General features: G+C 49.4%; 1 protein-coding gene across 1 annotated transcript; it reads right to left on the bottom strand.

Annotated features, from left to right (window-relative positions):
• Positions 1–6,363: 6,363 nt before the first annotated feature.
• Positions 6,364–16,424, bottom strand: PCK2 (phosphoenolpyruvate carboxykinase 2, mitochondrial). Its single transcript, XM_003924294.4, has 10 exons — positions 16,275–16,424; positions 13,685–13,930; positions 12,698–12,882; positions 12,407–12,610; positions 11,866–12,053; positions 11,382–11,544; positions 10,895–11,113; positions 7,616–7,753; positions 7,244–7,339; positions 6,364–6,988 (listed from the first exon to the last, which is right to left on the bottom strand). The coding sequence occupies exons 1-10, from the start codon at positions 16,301–16,303 to the stop codon at positions 6,534–6,536; spliced, it is 1,923 nt and encodes a 640-aa protein (XP_003924343.1). The 5' UTR covers positions 16,304–16,424; the 3' UTR covers positions 6,364–6,533.
• Between the last annotated feature and the right edge of the window lie 596 nt (positions 16,425–17,020).

The raw sequence follows: 17,020 nt of genomic DNA, 5'->3' as shown, positions 1-17,020 counted from the left end.
CTGGAGTGCAATGGCACAATCTCGGCTCACTGCAACCTCTGCCTCCTGGGTTCAAGCGATTCTCCTGCCTCAGCCTCCTGAGTAGCTGGGATTACAGGCATGCACCACCACGTCCAGCTAATTTTGTCTTTTTAGTAGAGATGAGGTTTCTCCATATTGCTCAGGTTGGTCTCAAACTCCCGACGTCAGGTGATCCGCCCACCTTAGTCTCCCAAAGTGCTGGGATTACAGGTGTGAGCCACTGCGCCTGGCCTTCAATTTTTTTTTTTTTTTTTTTAAAGTACGTATTCCTGGTATAGGATTGTTGTAGCCTTTTATTTTTATACCATGGGAAATTGTGCAAACTACATCTTTAAGTTTTCTAAAAAATGATAGTCATTTCTTCTGGTGACATGATAAATGCAAAAACAATGTGGTTTCAGTTTTTTATTAGAAAGTATAATAGGCATGGTAGCTCACACCTATAATCCCACTACTTTGGGAGGCTAGGTGAGCAGATTGCTTGATCCCAGGAGTTTGAGACCAGCCTGGGCAACATGATGAAACCCCATCTCTACAAAAACTACAAAAAAAAAAAAAAAAAAAAAAAATTTAGCTGCACCTGTAGTCCCAGCTACGCGGGATGCTAAGGTGGAAGGATCACCTGAGTCTGGTTGAGGCTGCTGTGAGACATGATCAGCCACTGTAATTCATCCAGTCTGGGTGAGAATGAGACCCTGTCTCAAAGGGACAAAAAAAAAGTATAATAATACTTACCTCATTACACCATTAAACAAAGTCGAGAAGGCTTTCATGAACCAGTGACAAAAGTGTAGCTTGTACAAAGGATTCTGATTAATACAATTACAGCACCTGAGGTCCAGAAAAACAAAAAACTTCTGTTAAGCGTGTTTCTTTAACAATTCATTTTTTGATTCTCTTTTTCTCCTTCTTACAAGTTAGTTTAAACCTGAATAAAATCTTTTAATTCAAGCTTTTGTAACATGGAACTTGTACATTATTAAATAAAACATTTAAAAGTCATGGTAAATGTTAAAAAATCTGAGGTTTTATGACCAAAATGAGTCTTCCTTCACATTGCATCAAATGGGAAAGATACAGGATTAATCACTGGATCCACTGATTAATTTTTTTTACGTGAAAAAGATTTTTAAGCCTATGAACTTATCTCACTATGACCTGTAATGTTTTTCAAACTATATAAGAGCATTTATATCTTAGGGCATACTATATGCCTATTGAAAGAAATAAAATGGCATATATTTAAAAATAATTATAGTGAAGTCACTTTGATACACTCAGTTTTGCCTTTCCTCTCTCGATTTTGAAATTTGGTACTTTGCTTGGTTCCAGTTTGTGAAACACATTTCATTTGGGTAACCTCTACTCTCTCCAGCTGCGCTTAAAGTCACGTAAAGCCACAGAGAGGTTTTTCTACCTTCAGCACCCATTTTAAGACCATGTCTGATAATTGCTAAGTAAATGTCAGCTGATTGACTTCCTGCCTGACCTGCCTTGGCGTTTCCTGTGCTCTTTAGCATCTCCACTAGAGGGCAGGCCGGGCTGCTGAGGAGAGAAGGAAAGGTGCGTTTTCATTCTCTTGCTAAAGCTGTGCTCCTCTCCTCTATTGCAGCCCCCAGCCTGGTGACCACACAGAGCTCCTGGGACAGTTCCATTCTTGGAAGTGGCTGATGCTCATACATGTGTTTAAACATTGCCTTGTAGCATCCTCTGTGTTGATGGAAGTGGAGAGTGTGCTAATTTACCTAGGGACTTAAAATATGTTGACTAGAAAGCAACTAAGTAATTGTGGGATATTCTAATACTCTCATGTCTTGTGTCCGTAAGAACCAGATTTTTCTACATGTAGGGTAGGAGCTACAGATGTAATACAAGTAAATACCCTTTGGTGGCCCAGATGGTGGCTCACACCTGTAAACCCAACACTTTGGGAGGCCAAGGCAGATGGATTGCTTGAAACCAGGAGTTCAAGACCAGCCTGGGCAACATAGTGAGACCCTATCTCTACCAAAAAAAAAAAAAAAAAAAAAAAAAAATTAGCCAGGCGTGGTGGCTTGCACCTGTAGCTACTCGGGGGGCTGAGGCAAGAGGATCATTTGAGTCCAGGAATTTGAGGCTGTAGTGAGCTGTGATCACGCTACTCCATTACAGCCTGGGCAACAAAACAAGACTGTATCTCAAAAAATGAAAATCCCAAAAAAACCCTTTAGCCCTGATTTTGAATAGAACATGTCAGTATGAGCGCTTGAGGTTTTATCTTCTGTCTGTATCCACTAAAAAGATCTAGAAACAATGACCAATCCAATATCAATGAACACTCCTAGCATCCAGATTGTGGTCTTAAAATGCCGTTTCCCACTGAAAGAAGCCAGAGATTCTTAGAGAAATGGCTGATTTTAGGTTTGGGGAAGGAACTGAACAAGATGAGCATGGAACAACTTATACCAGAGAGCCAGGAAGCAAGCAGTATCTATCATGTCAAAAAGAGTCAGCTCCTTTTGGTCTAGCTTCCATGGCCAAATGTGGGACAATTTGAGCATTTAATAAGGTCAATTTAATAAATGCTAAGTATGTTTAAATCCATGAGTTCATAATGTGTAACTAACTGGTTACCTTTTCAAAGGATGATAGGAAATCAAATCATTATTTTATTTTATTTTATTTATTTATTTTTTTTGAGATGGAGTTTCGCTCTTGTTACCCAGGCTGGAGTGCAATGGCATGATCTCGGCTCACCGAAACCTCCGCCTCCTGGGTTCAGGCTATTCTCCTGCCTCAGCCTCCTGAGTAGCTGGGACTACAGGCACGTGCCACCATGCCCAGCTAATTTTTTGTATTTTTAGTAGAGACGGGGTTTCACTATGTTGACCAGGATGGTCTTGATCTCTTGACCTCGTGATCCACCCGCCTCGGCCTCCCAAAGTGCTGGGATTACAGGCTTGAGCCACGGCACCCAGCCCAAATCATTATTTTTAAGATGGTGAAGGTAATTAAGCAGTTATCTTGCTGTTCCTATATAAAGGATACTACAGGATAATGAAATAGAAGTGTCCATTTTATAAAATTATTGCAACTGTTATGACAACTCAGACATGGCTGTTTTGCAATCCCTAGTGAGTTAATGCATCTAGACACTGAACATCTGGTTCTGGATTTTCAATGGCAAAATTGAAGGAAAGGAAAGGAACGGGGAATCTGTAGACTGATAGAGACAAAAGACATATGAAAATGTTTAGAAAATGAGAGCAAAGCTAAACTATAGTGTTTAAAGATCTACATTTAGGTGATCAAACGATAAAAAATGGAAAGAAGTGATTATTACCCACCACAGTGTATCTACTATGGCAGGAAGGGGTGGCTGTGATAGAGATGGGCAACAGGTTGGGGCAGGGCAGGTTTGGTGTCTGGCAAAGTTCTGTTTCTTTCCCTGGGTGGGGTTCCAAAGGTGTTCACTTCATGATAGTTTATTCAGCCATATCTTTGTTTTAAATGGTTTTCTGTATCTGTGTTTTATTTTTAAATAAAATGATTAATTATAATGTGTTAACTATATTTTATCAGTTATCTGGAGCTGAAGGGCATGCGGCCCAATTTTATTCTAATTAATAACCCCCCCCTTTTTTTTTGAGATAGAGTCTCAGAACTCTGTCACCCAGGCTGGAGTGCAGTGGCATGATCTTGGCTCACTGCATCCTCCACGTCCTAGGTTCAAACAATGCCTGCCTCAGCCTCCCGAGGAGCTGGGACTAAAGGCACACACCACCATGCCTGGCTAACTTTTGTATTTTTAGTAGAGATGGGGGTTCACCATATTGGGCAGGCTGGTCTTGAACTCCTGATCTTCTGATCCACTTGCCTCAGCCTCCCAAAGTGCTGGGATTACAGGTCTGAGCCACCGCACCCAGCTAAATAAAAATCATTTTTAAGGCTGACACTTTCTTGTCCCTGTGCATCTAGATACCAGAAAGGTTCCTGCCTCTTAGCTGGAGGGATTTATTATTATTATTATTATTATTTTTTGTCTTTTTGTTTTTTTCTTTTTGTGGAGAACGGGGTCTCGCTATATTGCCCAGGCAGGTCTCGAACTCCTGGGCTCAAGCTATCCTCCCGCCTCTGCCTCCCTAAGAGCTGGGATTACAGGCGTGAGCCACAGCGCCCAGCCTATTTTTAAATCTATTTTCTTTCCCTCCTAAATTTTACTTACATTGCTCATGTTCCTCTCAAACTGTAGAGTCAGCAATATGTAATATATGCTTGCAGGGCCTACTCTAATCATTATAAAGTGGAAAGGTCATGATGGCTAGCATGCATTAAATGGTTATTCAGTGCCAGGTGTAGTTCTGAGCCTTTTATTCCATTGACTCTTTTAATCTTCTCAACAAGACTGTAAGGTGTAGGCCTTTCCATTTTACAGATGAAGCGTCTGAGAGGCAGCTCTGGCTCGAGTCTACTATGTGCTTAATACCTGTGCTATGCTGCTGCTGATGGTGTTCAGTTATCAGATGCTATTTATGAAGCTAAGTATTTGGGTGTGTTTTAGTATTATTATTTTTTTAACTTTCAAATTTTATTTATTTATTCTGAGATGGAATCTCACTCTGTTGCCCAGGCTGGAGTGCAGTGGCGTGATCTCAGCTCACTGCAACCTCTGCCTTCTAGGTTCAAGCGATTCTCCTGCCTCAGCCTCCCGAGGAGCTGGGATTGCAGGCATATGCCATCAGGCCAGGCTGATTTTTGTATTTTTAGTAGAGAAGGGGTTTCACCATGTTGGCCTGGCTGATCTCAAACTCCTGACCTCAGGTGATCTGCCTACCTCAGCCTTCCAAAGTGTGAGCCACCGTGGCTGGCAGCTGTGTTTTAAAGTACAATATACTCCATTGCTAACTTTGTTCTAACCTCTGTTTCACTATAACCTTTAGATTTTTACACATTCTAGCTAGTCACTGGCATTTCCTATGAGAACATTTGGTGTTTCCTCTTTCAGTTTTTTCCTTTGAGGGAGTTCCCAATAATTCCATTTTATTGTTGAAGTTTGTTCCCTTTTTCTGGGTAAAGATTTCCATCCTACCCACCTTAGTTTATACATTCACTCAGCCTGATCCAGATTGCACAGAAATTATTCTAAGCTGATGCCACTGACTCATGTGGGACCATTGCATTACTTTCCAAAGTTGATTTCAGATGAGTTTAGGCTAAGACCTTGCTACTCAAACTGTAGTCCCCAGGCCGGCAGCTTAAGCATCACCCAGGAGCTTGTAAGACAGACAAAATCTCCAGGCTACCACAGACTTGCTGAGTGACAATCTGCATTTTAACAAGATCCCCAGGTGATTCAAAGGCACTTTAAAGCTTGAGAAACATGGAATAGGTGACTTCTTTTTCTTTCTTTCTTTTTTTTTTCTTTTCTTTTCTTTTTTATTTTTGAGATGGAGTCTTGCTCTGCCACCTAGGCTGGAATGCAAGAGCATGATCTCGGCTCACTGCAGCCTCTGCCTCCCAGGTTCAAGTGAATCTCCAGCCTCAGCCTCCCGAGTAGCTGGAATTACAGGCACCTTCCATCATGCCTGGCTAATTTTTGTATTTTTGTAGAGAGGGGTTTCACCATGTTGGCCAGGCTGGACTTGAACTCCTGACCTCAGGTCATCTGTCCACCTCGGCCTCCCAAAGTGCTGGGATTACAGGCATGAACCACTGTGCCCGGCAGAATAGGTGACTTCTAAGGTCCTTGCAGTTCTAGACAGCTATACTACGATGAAAGACATGTCTGTGCAGTTATCACTTTAACCCTGAGCTCTACTGTTTATTAACTGTGAAGCTTTGGACAAATTACTTGATCTCTCTGTGCCTTTGTTACTTCATCTGTAAAATGGTACCTCCCCCAAAGCGTTGTTATGTACATGCTTAGAATGGTGCCTGGCACACAGAAGGTGCTATGGAAGTATTAGCTGTCCTAATATTGAACATGTTTCTGTGAATACAATGCGACCCCCAGTACCACATCAGACAGGGGGAAAAACACATTTGAGAACTGATAATGATGCCACTTCACTGGTGAATGGGGTTGTAGAGGCTTCTGCAATCTAAGTGGGAGATCAGGAATTTTGGGCTTGGGGGCTATACTGAGCAGCTTACTAGGCCCTCACCTTTTTTTAAGACCTCAGGATATAGAGTGGATAGTGCCTTCTCCCAGCAGTTTGTAGTCTGTGACCCAGTGCTAGAGCTGCCTGTAAAACAGATCTTTGATTGTGCTGGGCTGTGCTTCCAGGGGCTGGAAGAAGATTGTGAGATCGGTGTTAGAGGGAAGACTGTGAAGCTAGATGGGAAATGAAAACAGCACAAATCTTGTGTAAAATAGATGAGCATCTCTTATTATTGGACGGTCTTTGTGGGAAGGTCTGTGGCACACAGAAGATGTTAGTTAATATCAAATTGCTCATATTTTCTGCAAGGCTGGTGGCTTCCCTATTCCCAGAAAGGGGTGCTATGTTCTCTTGCTAGACTGCAGCCTCAGGTCACATTTTGTACACACGTCTCTCTAGGGCCTCAAGTTCAGCCAACACCTCTTTGGGCAGATCCTGGTTGACCTGCTCTGTCAGGTAGCTCCGAATGTCACGAACCTCCTGTTCCCAGAAGTCCTTGGGGAGGGAGAACAGCTGAGTGGTGTCTATAGCTCCGAGGCCACTGAGATCCAAGGCTCCTTCCTTTGGCACCAGCCCGATGGGTGTCTCTTGGGCACTGTCCTCCCCTTCTAACCGCCGGCATATCCAGTCTAGCACCCGAGCATTCTCCCCAAAGCCTGGCCACAGGAAGCGGCCTGCCTCGTCACGCCGGAACCAGTTGACATGGAAGATACGAGGCAGCCGGGCCCCCTTGCGACCCTCCATGCTCAGCCAGTGTTCCAGGTAGCGCCCGAAGTTGTAGCCAAAAAAGGGCCGCATGGCAAATGGGTCGTGCATGATGATCTTCCCTAGGGAGGGGAGCAGTATGGGTAAGGAATCTTCTTCCTCACTGGGGAAGGGAAGGGCACCCTACATCTGGTTGGAGGAAGCTGTGAAAGGCTCATGGTTCTGGAATCTCATCAGGGATGGGGAAAAGATAGAGGTGGGAAGAGGTAGGGCCATATCAGACTCCAGAGGTGGCAAAAGGAAGGTCTGGCTCAGGGACGGAGAGAGGAGGTGCTGTGTGCACACAGAGGAGAGAGAGGAATGGGGTAGGTGCTCACCTTTGTGTTCTGCTGCAGCAGTGGACTCAGAGCGCATGGCACTGCCCACAAACACCCCATGACGCCAGTTGAAGGCCTCGTATACCAGGGGTACCCCTAGATCACCAAGAACAGTCACAGGCAGTCCTTTTCTTTGGACCCTCGCTCCCGCCCTTCTGGTGAGCTTGACTGATACTCTCTCTCCTAGGACCTTGGCTATCCCATTTCTAAACCCTTTGCCTCCTTCCAGGTTTGCATTCACCAGGGGAGAACTCTGGAGACAGACATCTAGCTACAGGTGAGATCCTGGCTGAGGCTCTGGATCAGAGGGAGGTAGGCCCTAATACAGAGATAGCCCTTTTGGCAAGAACATGGAGCTCACATGTTGTTTACCTTTGGGTCTGCGTCCACCAAAGATGATAGCATCAATGGGGACACCCTCTGGGGCCTCCCAGGCTGGGTCCATGATGGGGCACTGGCGAGCTGGGGCACAAAATCGAGAGTTGGGATGTGCACAGGGCTCCTTGTCACCTGGTAGAAGAAATACAAACACTATTGTTTCCAAGGTCATGTCAACCCCCAACATATACCTATATGGGCACACATTCTTGCTTTTTTTTTTTTCTCCCTCATCAGCTGCCTAGAACCTTTTGTAATAAGGAGCAGAGAGAAGGGAGCCAGGACACCTCCAAAAGCTCAGGTTATTTAGCCACGAAGGTGCTGCCAGCCGAACTATGTGAGAAAAGAGTGGGAGAGGAATTGGGGTTTGGCAGTGCACCAATATTTATGCTACACTACAGGCACTTGGCATTGACCAGGGCTCAAGGGAATGGGGTTAGATATGGTCATAAGGTTATAATAATTTCCCCCCCAGACACTATTTCTTTATTTGTGAGATTATTATTTACATAAATACCCAAACCTAAAGCAAAAACTAAGAGTGTCAGCTCAGTACTTCAGACAACCGACAAACTGGGGAAGACAGGCTCTCCTAAGTTATCAAAATGGAAACAGGAATTTATTTTATTTTATTGTTTTGAGACGGAGTCTCACTCTGTTGCCCAGGCTGGAGTGCAGTGGCACAATCTTGGCTCACTGCAATCTCTGCCTTCCAGATTCAAGCAATTCTCCTGCCTCAGCCTCCCAAGTAGCTGGGATTACAGGCATCCAACACCACACTTGGCTGATTTTTTTTTTTTTTTTTTTGTATTTTTAGTAGAGATGGCGTTTCACCATCTTGGCCAGGCTGGTTTCGAACTCCTGACCTTAGGTGATCCACCCGCCTCAGCCTCCCAAAGTGCTAGGATTGCAGGTGTGAGACACCAAGATTTTATTTTATTTTATTAATTCTTTATTTTTGAGACACAGTCTCACACTGTCACCATGCTGGAGTGCACTGGCACAATCTTGTCTTTTTTTTTTTTTTTTGAGACGGAGTTTTCGCTCGTTACCCAGGCTGGAGTGCAATGGTGCGATCTCGGCTCACCGCAACCTCCACCTTCTGGGTTCAGGCAATTCTCCTGCCTCAGCCTCCTGAGTAGCTGGGATTACAGGCATGTGCCACCATGCCCAGCTAATTTTTTGTATTTTTTTTTTTTTTTTTAGGCGGAGTTTCGCTCTTGTTACCCAGGCTGGAGTGCAATGGCGCGATCTCGGCTCACCGCAACCTCCGCCTCCTGGGTTCAGGCAATTCTCCTGCCTCAGCCTCCTGAGTAGCTGGGATTACAGGCACGCACCACCATGCCCAGCTAATTTTTGTATTTTTAGTAGAGACGGGGTTTCACCATGTTGACCAGGATGGTCTCGATCTCTTGACCTCGTGATCCACCTGCCTCGGCCTCCCAAAGTGCTGGGATTACAGGCTTGAGCCACTGCGCCCGGCCCTAATTTTTTGTATTTTCAGTAGAGACGGGGTTTCACCATGTTGACCAGGATGGTCTCAATCTCTCGACCTTGTGATCCACCCGCCTCGGCCTCCAAAGTGCTGGGATTACAGGCTTGAGCCACTGTGCCCTGCACTATCTTGTCTTACTACAACCTCCGCCTCCTTGGATCAAATGATTCTCCTGCCTTGCCTCCTGAGTAGCTGGGATTACAGGCGTGAACCACCATGCCTAGCTAATTTTTGTATTTTTAGTAGAGATGAGGTTTCACCATGTTGGCCAGGCTAGTCTCGAACTCCTAACCTCAAGTGATGTACCCGCCGTGGCCTCCCAAAGTGCTGGGATTACAGGTGTGAGCCACTGCGCCCAACCAGGAATTGATTTTAAAACTAACAAAATGCTGGTGATTTCCCCGGCCTGCTAAGACCCTGATGAAGGGTCTAAAGAACAGGGCCTGTAGATAGGGCCTGAATAACACAGACAGGGCTATCACATGGGTAGGCATAACTTCAGGAGCCCAGGTCACACTTGGCACCTTCAGGTGTCCTGGAGAGGGGTTGGGAGTAAGTCAGTGGCACATGTATGAAGCACCACTGTGGGGCCCCTGAGTGGTCATGGTGCCTTCTCCGTTGGAGGTTGCTGGTCAGACCTGGGGGGTGGGAAAACCATGGAGCCAAAACCCCCACCTTCTCCCATCCCCCAGTTTCTGCCTCCCCTCACAGATAAAGAGCCATCTTTCATCAGCACCCAGCACAGGACCCTAACACAGGGTATTATTCTGGGAATTGAAGCTGGGCACAAGATGCCCTAGTTATGCCCCTGAATCTGGTGATGATGAAAGGGTTGGGGAACTAGTCTGTGGGGAAAGATCAAAGTTTCTTGGATTTCTCAGTTGGGTGGGAAGTCTGAGGGGGGCTTAATGATGGTGTTAGAGAAAACAAAGGGTGATTAGATGAGGCAAGGAGGGTGACTGCTAGGCCAGCCTGGCGAATCTGAATATAGGCTGCAGTGACCACAAGGCCACCCTCCCCTCCCATGCTCTTCTTTGCTCCCGCCCCCTTGGTGTCTGGACTGCCTGACTGCAGATGGCCATGGAAAGAATGCTGAAGGTCCAGAGTGCAGGGCTGAGGGAGAGGTGGGACTCCCAGGCACCCAGGGTAATGACAGGATTCAGAAACTGGCTTCTGGGAAAGACTCAAGCACTGACCTAATTTTGTTTGTAGGAAGGATTGGGGGGACTGTTTTGGAGGAACAGGGGAAGGGGAAGGGTAACAATACTAACATTTAGACAGTGGTTATTACACAGGGGGAGCCAAGTGGCAGGAAGAGAGTCGGAGCAGAGGAGACAGGTTTCCTTTCTTCCTAATGGAGCCCAATACCTTCTGCAACAATTTCCAAAACTTCTTCCTTTTTCTTTCATTAAAAAAGTCCAGCCTGTATTTATTATTGAGAATTTACTATGTATTTGTCAGTGTGTTAAACCCTTTCTATGCACTATTTAATCCTCCGACAACCTCATGAGATAGGTACTATCATAACTACCCTCATTTAACCGATGTGGAAACTAAAGCTTAGGGAAGTTGAGCAACTTAGCCAGATCACAAAACCAGTGATTGGTAGAGTTGGGACATGAACTGAGATTTTGCCTGGGACTGGAAACTGCAAATGTTCATGACTTCCTGTGCCTCTTGGCAGTCCTAGAAGATTGCTGGAGGTTGTGGAGAAGGCTTTTCCACCATTAGGGTGCTGAGCCCTGGAGGCTGTGCCAGAACTTCCCCACCACACATACCAGGTTTCCAGGGTTTGCCCAGCCAGGAGGTCACAGTAACACCAGGTGAAAGAGGCTGGTCGATGCCTTCCCAGTACACGCCACCATCGCTGGTCTCAGCCACATTGGTAAAAAGAGTGTTACTCTGGATTGTAGCCATGGCGTTGGGATTGGTGGTAGCAGAAGTACCAGGGGCAACCCCAAAGAAGCCGTTCTCAGGGTTGATGGCCCGGAGTCGACCTTTTAGGAGAAGTGAAAGAAAGGAAGGACCAAACAAGGAAAAATTGAGATGTAAGACCAACGAAGGTCCTGTTCCACCCTGCCCTGTCCTGAGATGGACCAAAGATCTGATGAGGAAAGACTGTCTCTAGGGTGGCTGTGCTGCCAGAGGAATGGGATGGCTCTTCAGGAAAAGTTCTAACTCACAAACTCACTGTGGACACTGGAGAAGAGACCCCGAGGCTCTGACAAGAGCCAGAACTAAGAGTGTGATCCGAGGGTCCCTCACCTTCACTGTCAAACCTCATCCAAGCAATGTCATCCCCCACACACTCCACTTTCCAGCCTGGCAGTGCTGGCCGCATCATGGCCAGGTTGGTCTTGCCACAGGCACTGGGGAAGGCAGCTGCCACATAGCGCTTCTTCCCTGCAGGGTTGGTGATGCCCAGGATCTGCACATTGAGGAGAGAGGGAATAGGAAAGAGGTCATCAAAGGTGAGGGCATGGTCTGCATGGGGAAGGACAACTAGAGTTTAACAGGGAGAACCAATGTTTATTCGCTACATAGGTGACTGCACTGCCATCAGGCCTGGGGTGGAAGCAGGGGAAGCCCCAACATTCAGCAGCCTGGGGCCAAAGCTTTGGTCCTTCAAGTGGAGTCCCTGTCCACTAGCCTGGCACCTGGCAAGAGGGAAATGAGGCTAAGGCAGACTGGCCAGGCCCCACCCCTGCCCCATCCCCGGCAGCTGCCCTGCTCCTCACCAGGCCCTCACCAGCATGTGCTCTGCCAGCCAGCCTTCATCCCGGGCCAGCCGAGAGGCGATGCGCAGGGCAAAGCACTTCTTGCCCAGCAGGGAGTTGCCACCATAGCCGCTGCCGAAGGAGACGATCTCCCGCTGGTCGGGCACGTGGCCAATCAGGGTTTTCTCTGGGTTGCACGGCCACTGGCTCACTGGCTCCCCTGGGGACAATGGGGTCATGGGGCGGCTGGCAGTGGCATCAGGAATGGGGGTGTCAGGGGTTGGCAGAAGAGACACTTGGGAGCAGTGGCAGCACCAAGAGGTGGCTGAAGCCCCCCACCTCATAATAGCCATCAGCTTCCATTCCCCTATTCTTGGACATGGACTTTTCTCAATCTTATGCAAAGTCCTCTGCAAACACAGCTTCACCCCCACAGGGGATGCTGCTCTGGATCTTGGGAATTAGGCTGCCAGAGAGGACAGGTTCTTAGGGTCTGTGGAGAGCTAAGATTTGGGATTTCCTCCAAGTGCAAGAAGGCCTCCGTGTCCTCCCTGGGGCAGAGCAGGTACTTACCTTGTCCTGTCAGGGGCTGGCCCACAGAGTGCAGACACTTGACAAAGTCACCATCTCCCAGGGCCTGAAGCACAGGTGTCCCCAGTCGGGTCATAATACGCATGCTTGCCACTACATAGGCTGAGTCAGTGAGCTGTACCCCGATGCGGGACAGTGGGGAGCCCACAGGACCCATGCTGAATGGAAGCACATACATGGTGCGGCCTGTGGAGGAAAGCATCCCCTGGATGAAGGGTTCCAAACCTGGTTATATCTTCCATGCCCCTGCCACTGTGTTCCTGTCCTGGTTACCCTGCATGCAGCCTGGAAACCTCTCATCCACAGCTCGCTGGAAATCAGCTGGGGACATCCAGTTGCCCAGCTGCCCACGGGCCCCACCAGCTGGGAGAGGTACTGTGTCCCGCTGAGAAGGAGTTACAATCACCGTCTTGCTCTCTACTCGCGCCACGTCCTTGGGGTCTGTGCGGGCCAGCCAGCTGGGGGAGAGGGGATTGTTAGGCACATGATGGCCAGCAGCTTTCCTTTGTCCCTAGACCCACTTTTCAAGTACAACTTTGACTCCAGGTCTTCTGTTGGCCTTATTTTTCCCTGTCCAATCACATCTCAGTCCCTTCCTCCAGGCTTTGTCCCATCTAAGGGGTGTTTCCCAATGTCCCAGCCCTCTGGAGGTCTCTGCCCTTGGCAAAAGCTCCCTCAACTGGTGAGAGAAAGAGAGAGAGAGAGAGAGAGAGAGAGAGAGAGAGAGAGAGAGAGAGAGGGAGGGAGAGAGAGAGAGAAAAGCAAAGGATCTTATTTGTATCAGCTTCTTCATTTAACATTAAGATACAAGTTAGGCAGGCGCAGTGGCTCACGCCTGTAATTCCAGTATTTTGGGAGGCTGAGGTGGGTGGATCACTTGAGGTCAGGAGTTTGAGATCAGCCTGGCCAACATGGTGAAACCTTGTCTCTAGTAAAAATACAAAAATTAGTTGGGCATGGTGGTGCATGCCTGTAATCACAGCTATTCACAAGGCTGAGGCAGGAGAATGCTTGAACCTGGGAGGCAGAAGTTGCAGTGAGCCAAGATCACACCACTGCACTCCATCCTGGACGATAAAGCGAGACTCCATCTCAAAAAAAAAAAAAAAAAAATCCCAGTTTCTGAGTCTGTTTCCCCAAAGCTCTCATTCTTGTTCATTCCATTGGGATGGTCTCGTTAAGTTGATTTTGATTTTGTTTTGGTGAACCCAAAGTGGCCTGAGAGCACCTATTCTGCAGGTTGTGGAGCCCAAGGCTTACCAGTTATTGTACTTGGGGAGCTTTCGGATGAGGCCGTGCTGCTCCAGCAGGGTCAGTGTGGCAGTATTCTCAGCCTCAGTTCCATCACAGATGTGGATGCCCTCTGGTTGGCACAGGCGGGCACTGCGTTCTACAAAATCTCGAACACCGGCAGGAAGCTGGCCCAGATCTCCACTAAGTACTCGCAGGGTCTGGATGCTACGGCATAATGGCCAGCCCAAGGGGCTCAGCCCATGCCAGCTATGCCTGCAGGAGAAACAGGGAGGCCATGAGCTAGCTGCTGTCATGGAGGGTGGACAAGGCGGGTGGTGGGGAGACAGAAAGCTTGGGCTGCTGCACCCTGCTAAAACATGTCTGTGTGCAGGGACCATGAAGAGCAGGTTGCAGTTGGTGTGTAGCATCTGTTCAGGACACACGTATCTTGTAGCCTTTATGAGGCTTGAGGAGGGTGTCTCCTGGTCAGCGAGGGACAGACATGGCCAAATGAGCAAAAAAGGCACACGTCTGGCTGTGCAGACTGTCAGGCATGCTGATGTTGCTGCACGTGTAGCCCATACCCATGTTTAACTGTCTAATCAATGTTTAGAAATGAGTAGGGGCCTTTGGCACAAGTGTCAAGAAGCTAGGCCCAGGTGACAACTTCATATGTCTGGTGTTTGGAGCCTCATCCATTTTATTTCCATTTTCAAGTATCTTTTTTTATGAGTTAAAATGGCAGCTGTTTTTATTTTTTCCTTTTGGTGTGTATGCTGTAAGACTATGAAAGCCCCAAGCAAAGATCCCAGTCTTTGAGGTTATATAACGTCTTTCCAGCGCCAGGTTTCTAGATGTGGGCTCTCACACAGAGAATAGGTGACTGGATGCTAAGCTTCCAGGACCTGGATCTGCTGCTGCCTATTTGGACCAACAATGATTGCATAAAATGTTGCTCTCAGGTAAGTATTTTTGAACTGTGTGGAAGGTTGACCATTGGGGAATGAGTGTCACTGGCTGGGGTTCATGAGCTTAATTCTCAGGAGGTCGGTGTCCTGTTGTCTGTCCTCTCATGGCCCTGGGAGGCAGAGAAGCAAGGTCTGCTCTGATTGGCCTGGACCCAAGGTGGAGTAAGCCCAAGAGAGCAAAGGCCATGAGAGGGATGTTACTCTCCTCCTCTACCAAGGCTTCACCCATCAGAAACTGCCCTCCACACCCAGGACCATGTGACCCCGTGCTTCCCTTGGCTCTCCTTCCTAGAGGTCATATGCCTAGAGAGCCTTGGTGTTGGTGGGAGTGTGGAACAGCAGCCTGCCAGCAGCTCAGACTCAGAGGGTGTTAGCCTGAGGAAGGGAGTAAACTCAGAGCATGGATGTGGATGCGGGAGCTTGAGTCTGGCTGGGCTAGAGGCTGGGATCTTTCCACCAAAGCAGGATAGATGATCACTGTGGCCCAGGGGCAGGGGAGAGGGCTACTGGGACCTGGGTCTGTTCCTGCCTCAGAGGGAAGTTCTCCCTGAGCATTAATTTTCAAGACACACAGTCTTGGCCAGGCGTGGTGGCTCACGCCTGTAATCCCAGCACTTTGGGAGGTCGAGGTGGGCGGATCATTTGAGGTCAGGAGATCAAGACCAGCCTGGCCAACATGGTGAAACCCTGTCTCTATACAAACAAAACAAAACAAAACAAAACAAAACAAAACAAAACAAAACGACACACAGTCTTGAGGAGCGCCTCTCTGCAGCTGGAGCCTGGCTCAGGTTATCTCTTGTGAAGCCCCCACACCCTCCTCCAGGCCCCTAAGTGGGACCTTTCCTCCAGAGACCACCCATAAGCGCTAGCCAAGTGGAACGGGCTGTGGGAGGGATGCGGGTCACTTCCGACTCTGGGACAAAAGCCAAGGAGAAGATAGGTCTCAAAGAACAGAAAGGAGGCTAAGAGGACGAGCAGACAAGCAGGAGGAGCCTTGGGGCTCCAGGTCTGGACAGAGGAAGAAGCGAAGCTATGTAAGAAATGTACTGGGGCCTGGGTTCCACCACAAGGCAAGGTGGCGCCCACCTCCCACCTTGCTTGCCTCCCTCCCCTGGCCCCAGGTCCCTCGGGCTGCGCTGGACTTCCGCCAGGTTCCAGTCCTTCCAGTCCGGGAATGGATGTTTAACCTTCCACCTTCTTTTGGGGCTCTGAGCTCAGTCTCCTGGGGCTCACGTACCCTTGTCCCCAGGGCCCTGAAGCCTCTGGAAGCACCCTGGGGCGCGGGCTGGGAGCCCGTTAGAGGTCCGAGGGAGGTATCTGGGACGGAAAGGAGGATTTGCGGAGACCCGGCTCAGCAGAGACGAGCGAGGAGGGGGAGGAAGTTCTGAGAGCGGCAGAGAGAGACCGCGCGGTCGGAGGCGAGCGAGGCAGAGAAGAGGAGGTGCGGGCGGAAACGAGGCGCCCCGGCGGCTGCCCTCCCGAGAGACGCACATTGCTGGAGGCCGGACCACAGCAGTCACCCCTGCCCGCCTCCGCCTAGGATGGGAAACCTGGCCGAGGCTGAGAGCAGGAGAGCGCCACTGTCAGCCCTGAGGGGGCGAGCGCGGCGGAAGGTGCGGGTGGGCCCCGGGCCGGGGGTCACTCACCGCAGGCCGGGGCGGTACAAAGCGGCCATGGCACCTGCGGGGTAGCCACGGAACCGAGCGGAGCCGGGGAGGTATGGAAGGCGGGGAGGGAGGGAGCGCGACGAAGCGAGCCACAGCCGAGGCTGGCGGGAGGTGCTTAAAAAGGAGGCGGGCAGCCCGGGGGCGGAACCCGGCCGGGCGGCGCGAGCTTCCCTCCGCCCTGCGGGCAGGCCAGCTCCCTCGGCCCCTGCGGGGCTCCAGCCCCAGGACCGCCCAGCCGCCGCCCCAACCCCTGCCTCCCAACCGCCAAACCCACCTCTCCCATTGGAGGACGGGGTCCGCTCTTCGCCCCCGACTTCGAGGCCCCGCCCCCCATGCGCCACCGCCCTCCTCGCTGCACATGATGTAACTTTGAGGACTCTTGCTCTCGGGAGAGACACTAGGTGGCAAACAAGCTAGGGATGAGGGGCGAGGCCAGGGGCGGGAACCCACGGGGGCCAGACGTCTAGAAGTTAGGGGGTTCGCCGGGCGCGGTGGCTCAAGCCTGTAATCCCAGCACTTTGGGAGGCCGAGGCGGGTGGATCACGAGGTCAAGAGATCGAGACCATCCTGGTCAACATGGTGAAACCCCGTCTCTACTAATGGTGCAAAAAATTAGCTGGGCATGGTGGCGCGTGCCTGTAATCCCAGCTACTCCGGAGGCTGAGGCAGGAGAATTGCCTGAACCCAGGAGGCGGAGGTTGCGGTGAGCCGAGATCGCGCCATTG

Source organism: Saimiri boliviensis, chromosome 2 (genome assembly GCF_048565385.1).
Source record: "Saimiri boliviensis isolate mSaiBol1 chromosome 2, mSaiBol1.pri, whole genome shotgun sequence".
Lineage (NCBI taxonomy): Eukaryota > Metazoa > Chordata > Mammalia > Primates > Cebidae > Saimiri > Saimiri boliviensis.
The sequence above is the reverse complement of the archived record's forward strand: the minus strand, read 5'-3'. Positions and strand labels throughout refer to the sequence as shown.

Bases quoted from the DNA above. Each gene is read 5' to 3' on its own strand.
- PCK2 (XM_003924294.4), bottom strand. From the start codon at position 16,303: ATGGCCGCTTTGTACCGCCCCGGCCTGCG. The intron at 12,611-12,697 runs GTAACCAGGACA...TTTCCTCCACAG, and splicing joins GTTTCCAGGCTGCATGCAGG to GCCGCACCATGTATGTGCTT. The intron at 12,054-12,406 runs GTAAGTACCTGC...CATTGTCCCCAG, and splicing joins CCAGCCCCTGACAGGACAAG to GGGAGCCAGTGAGCCAGTGG.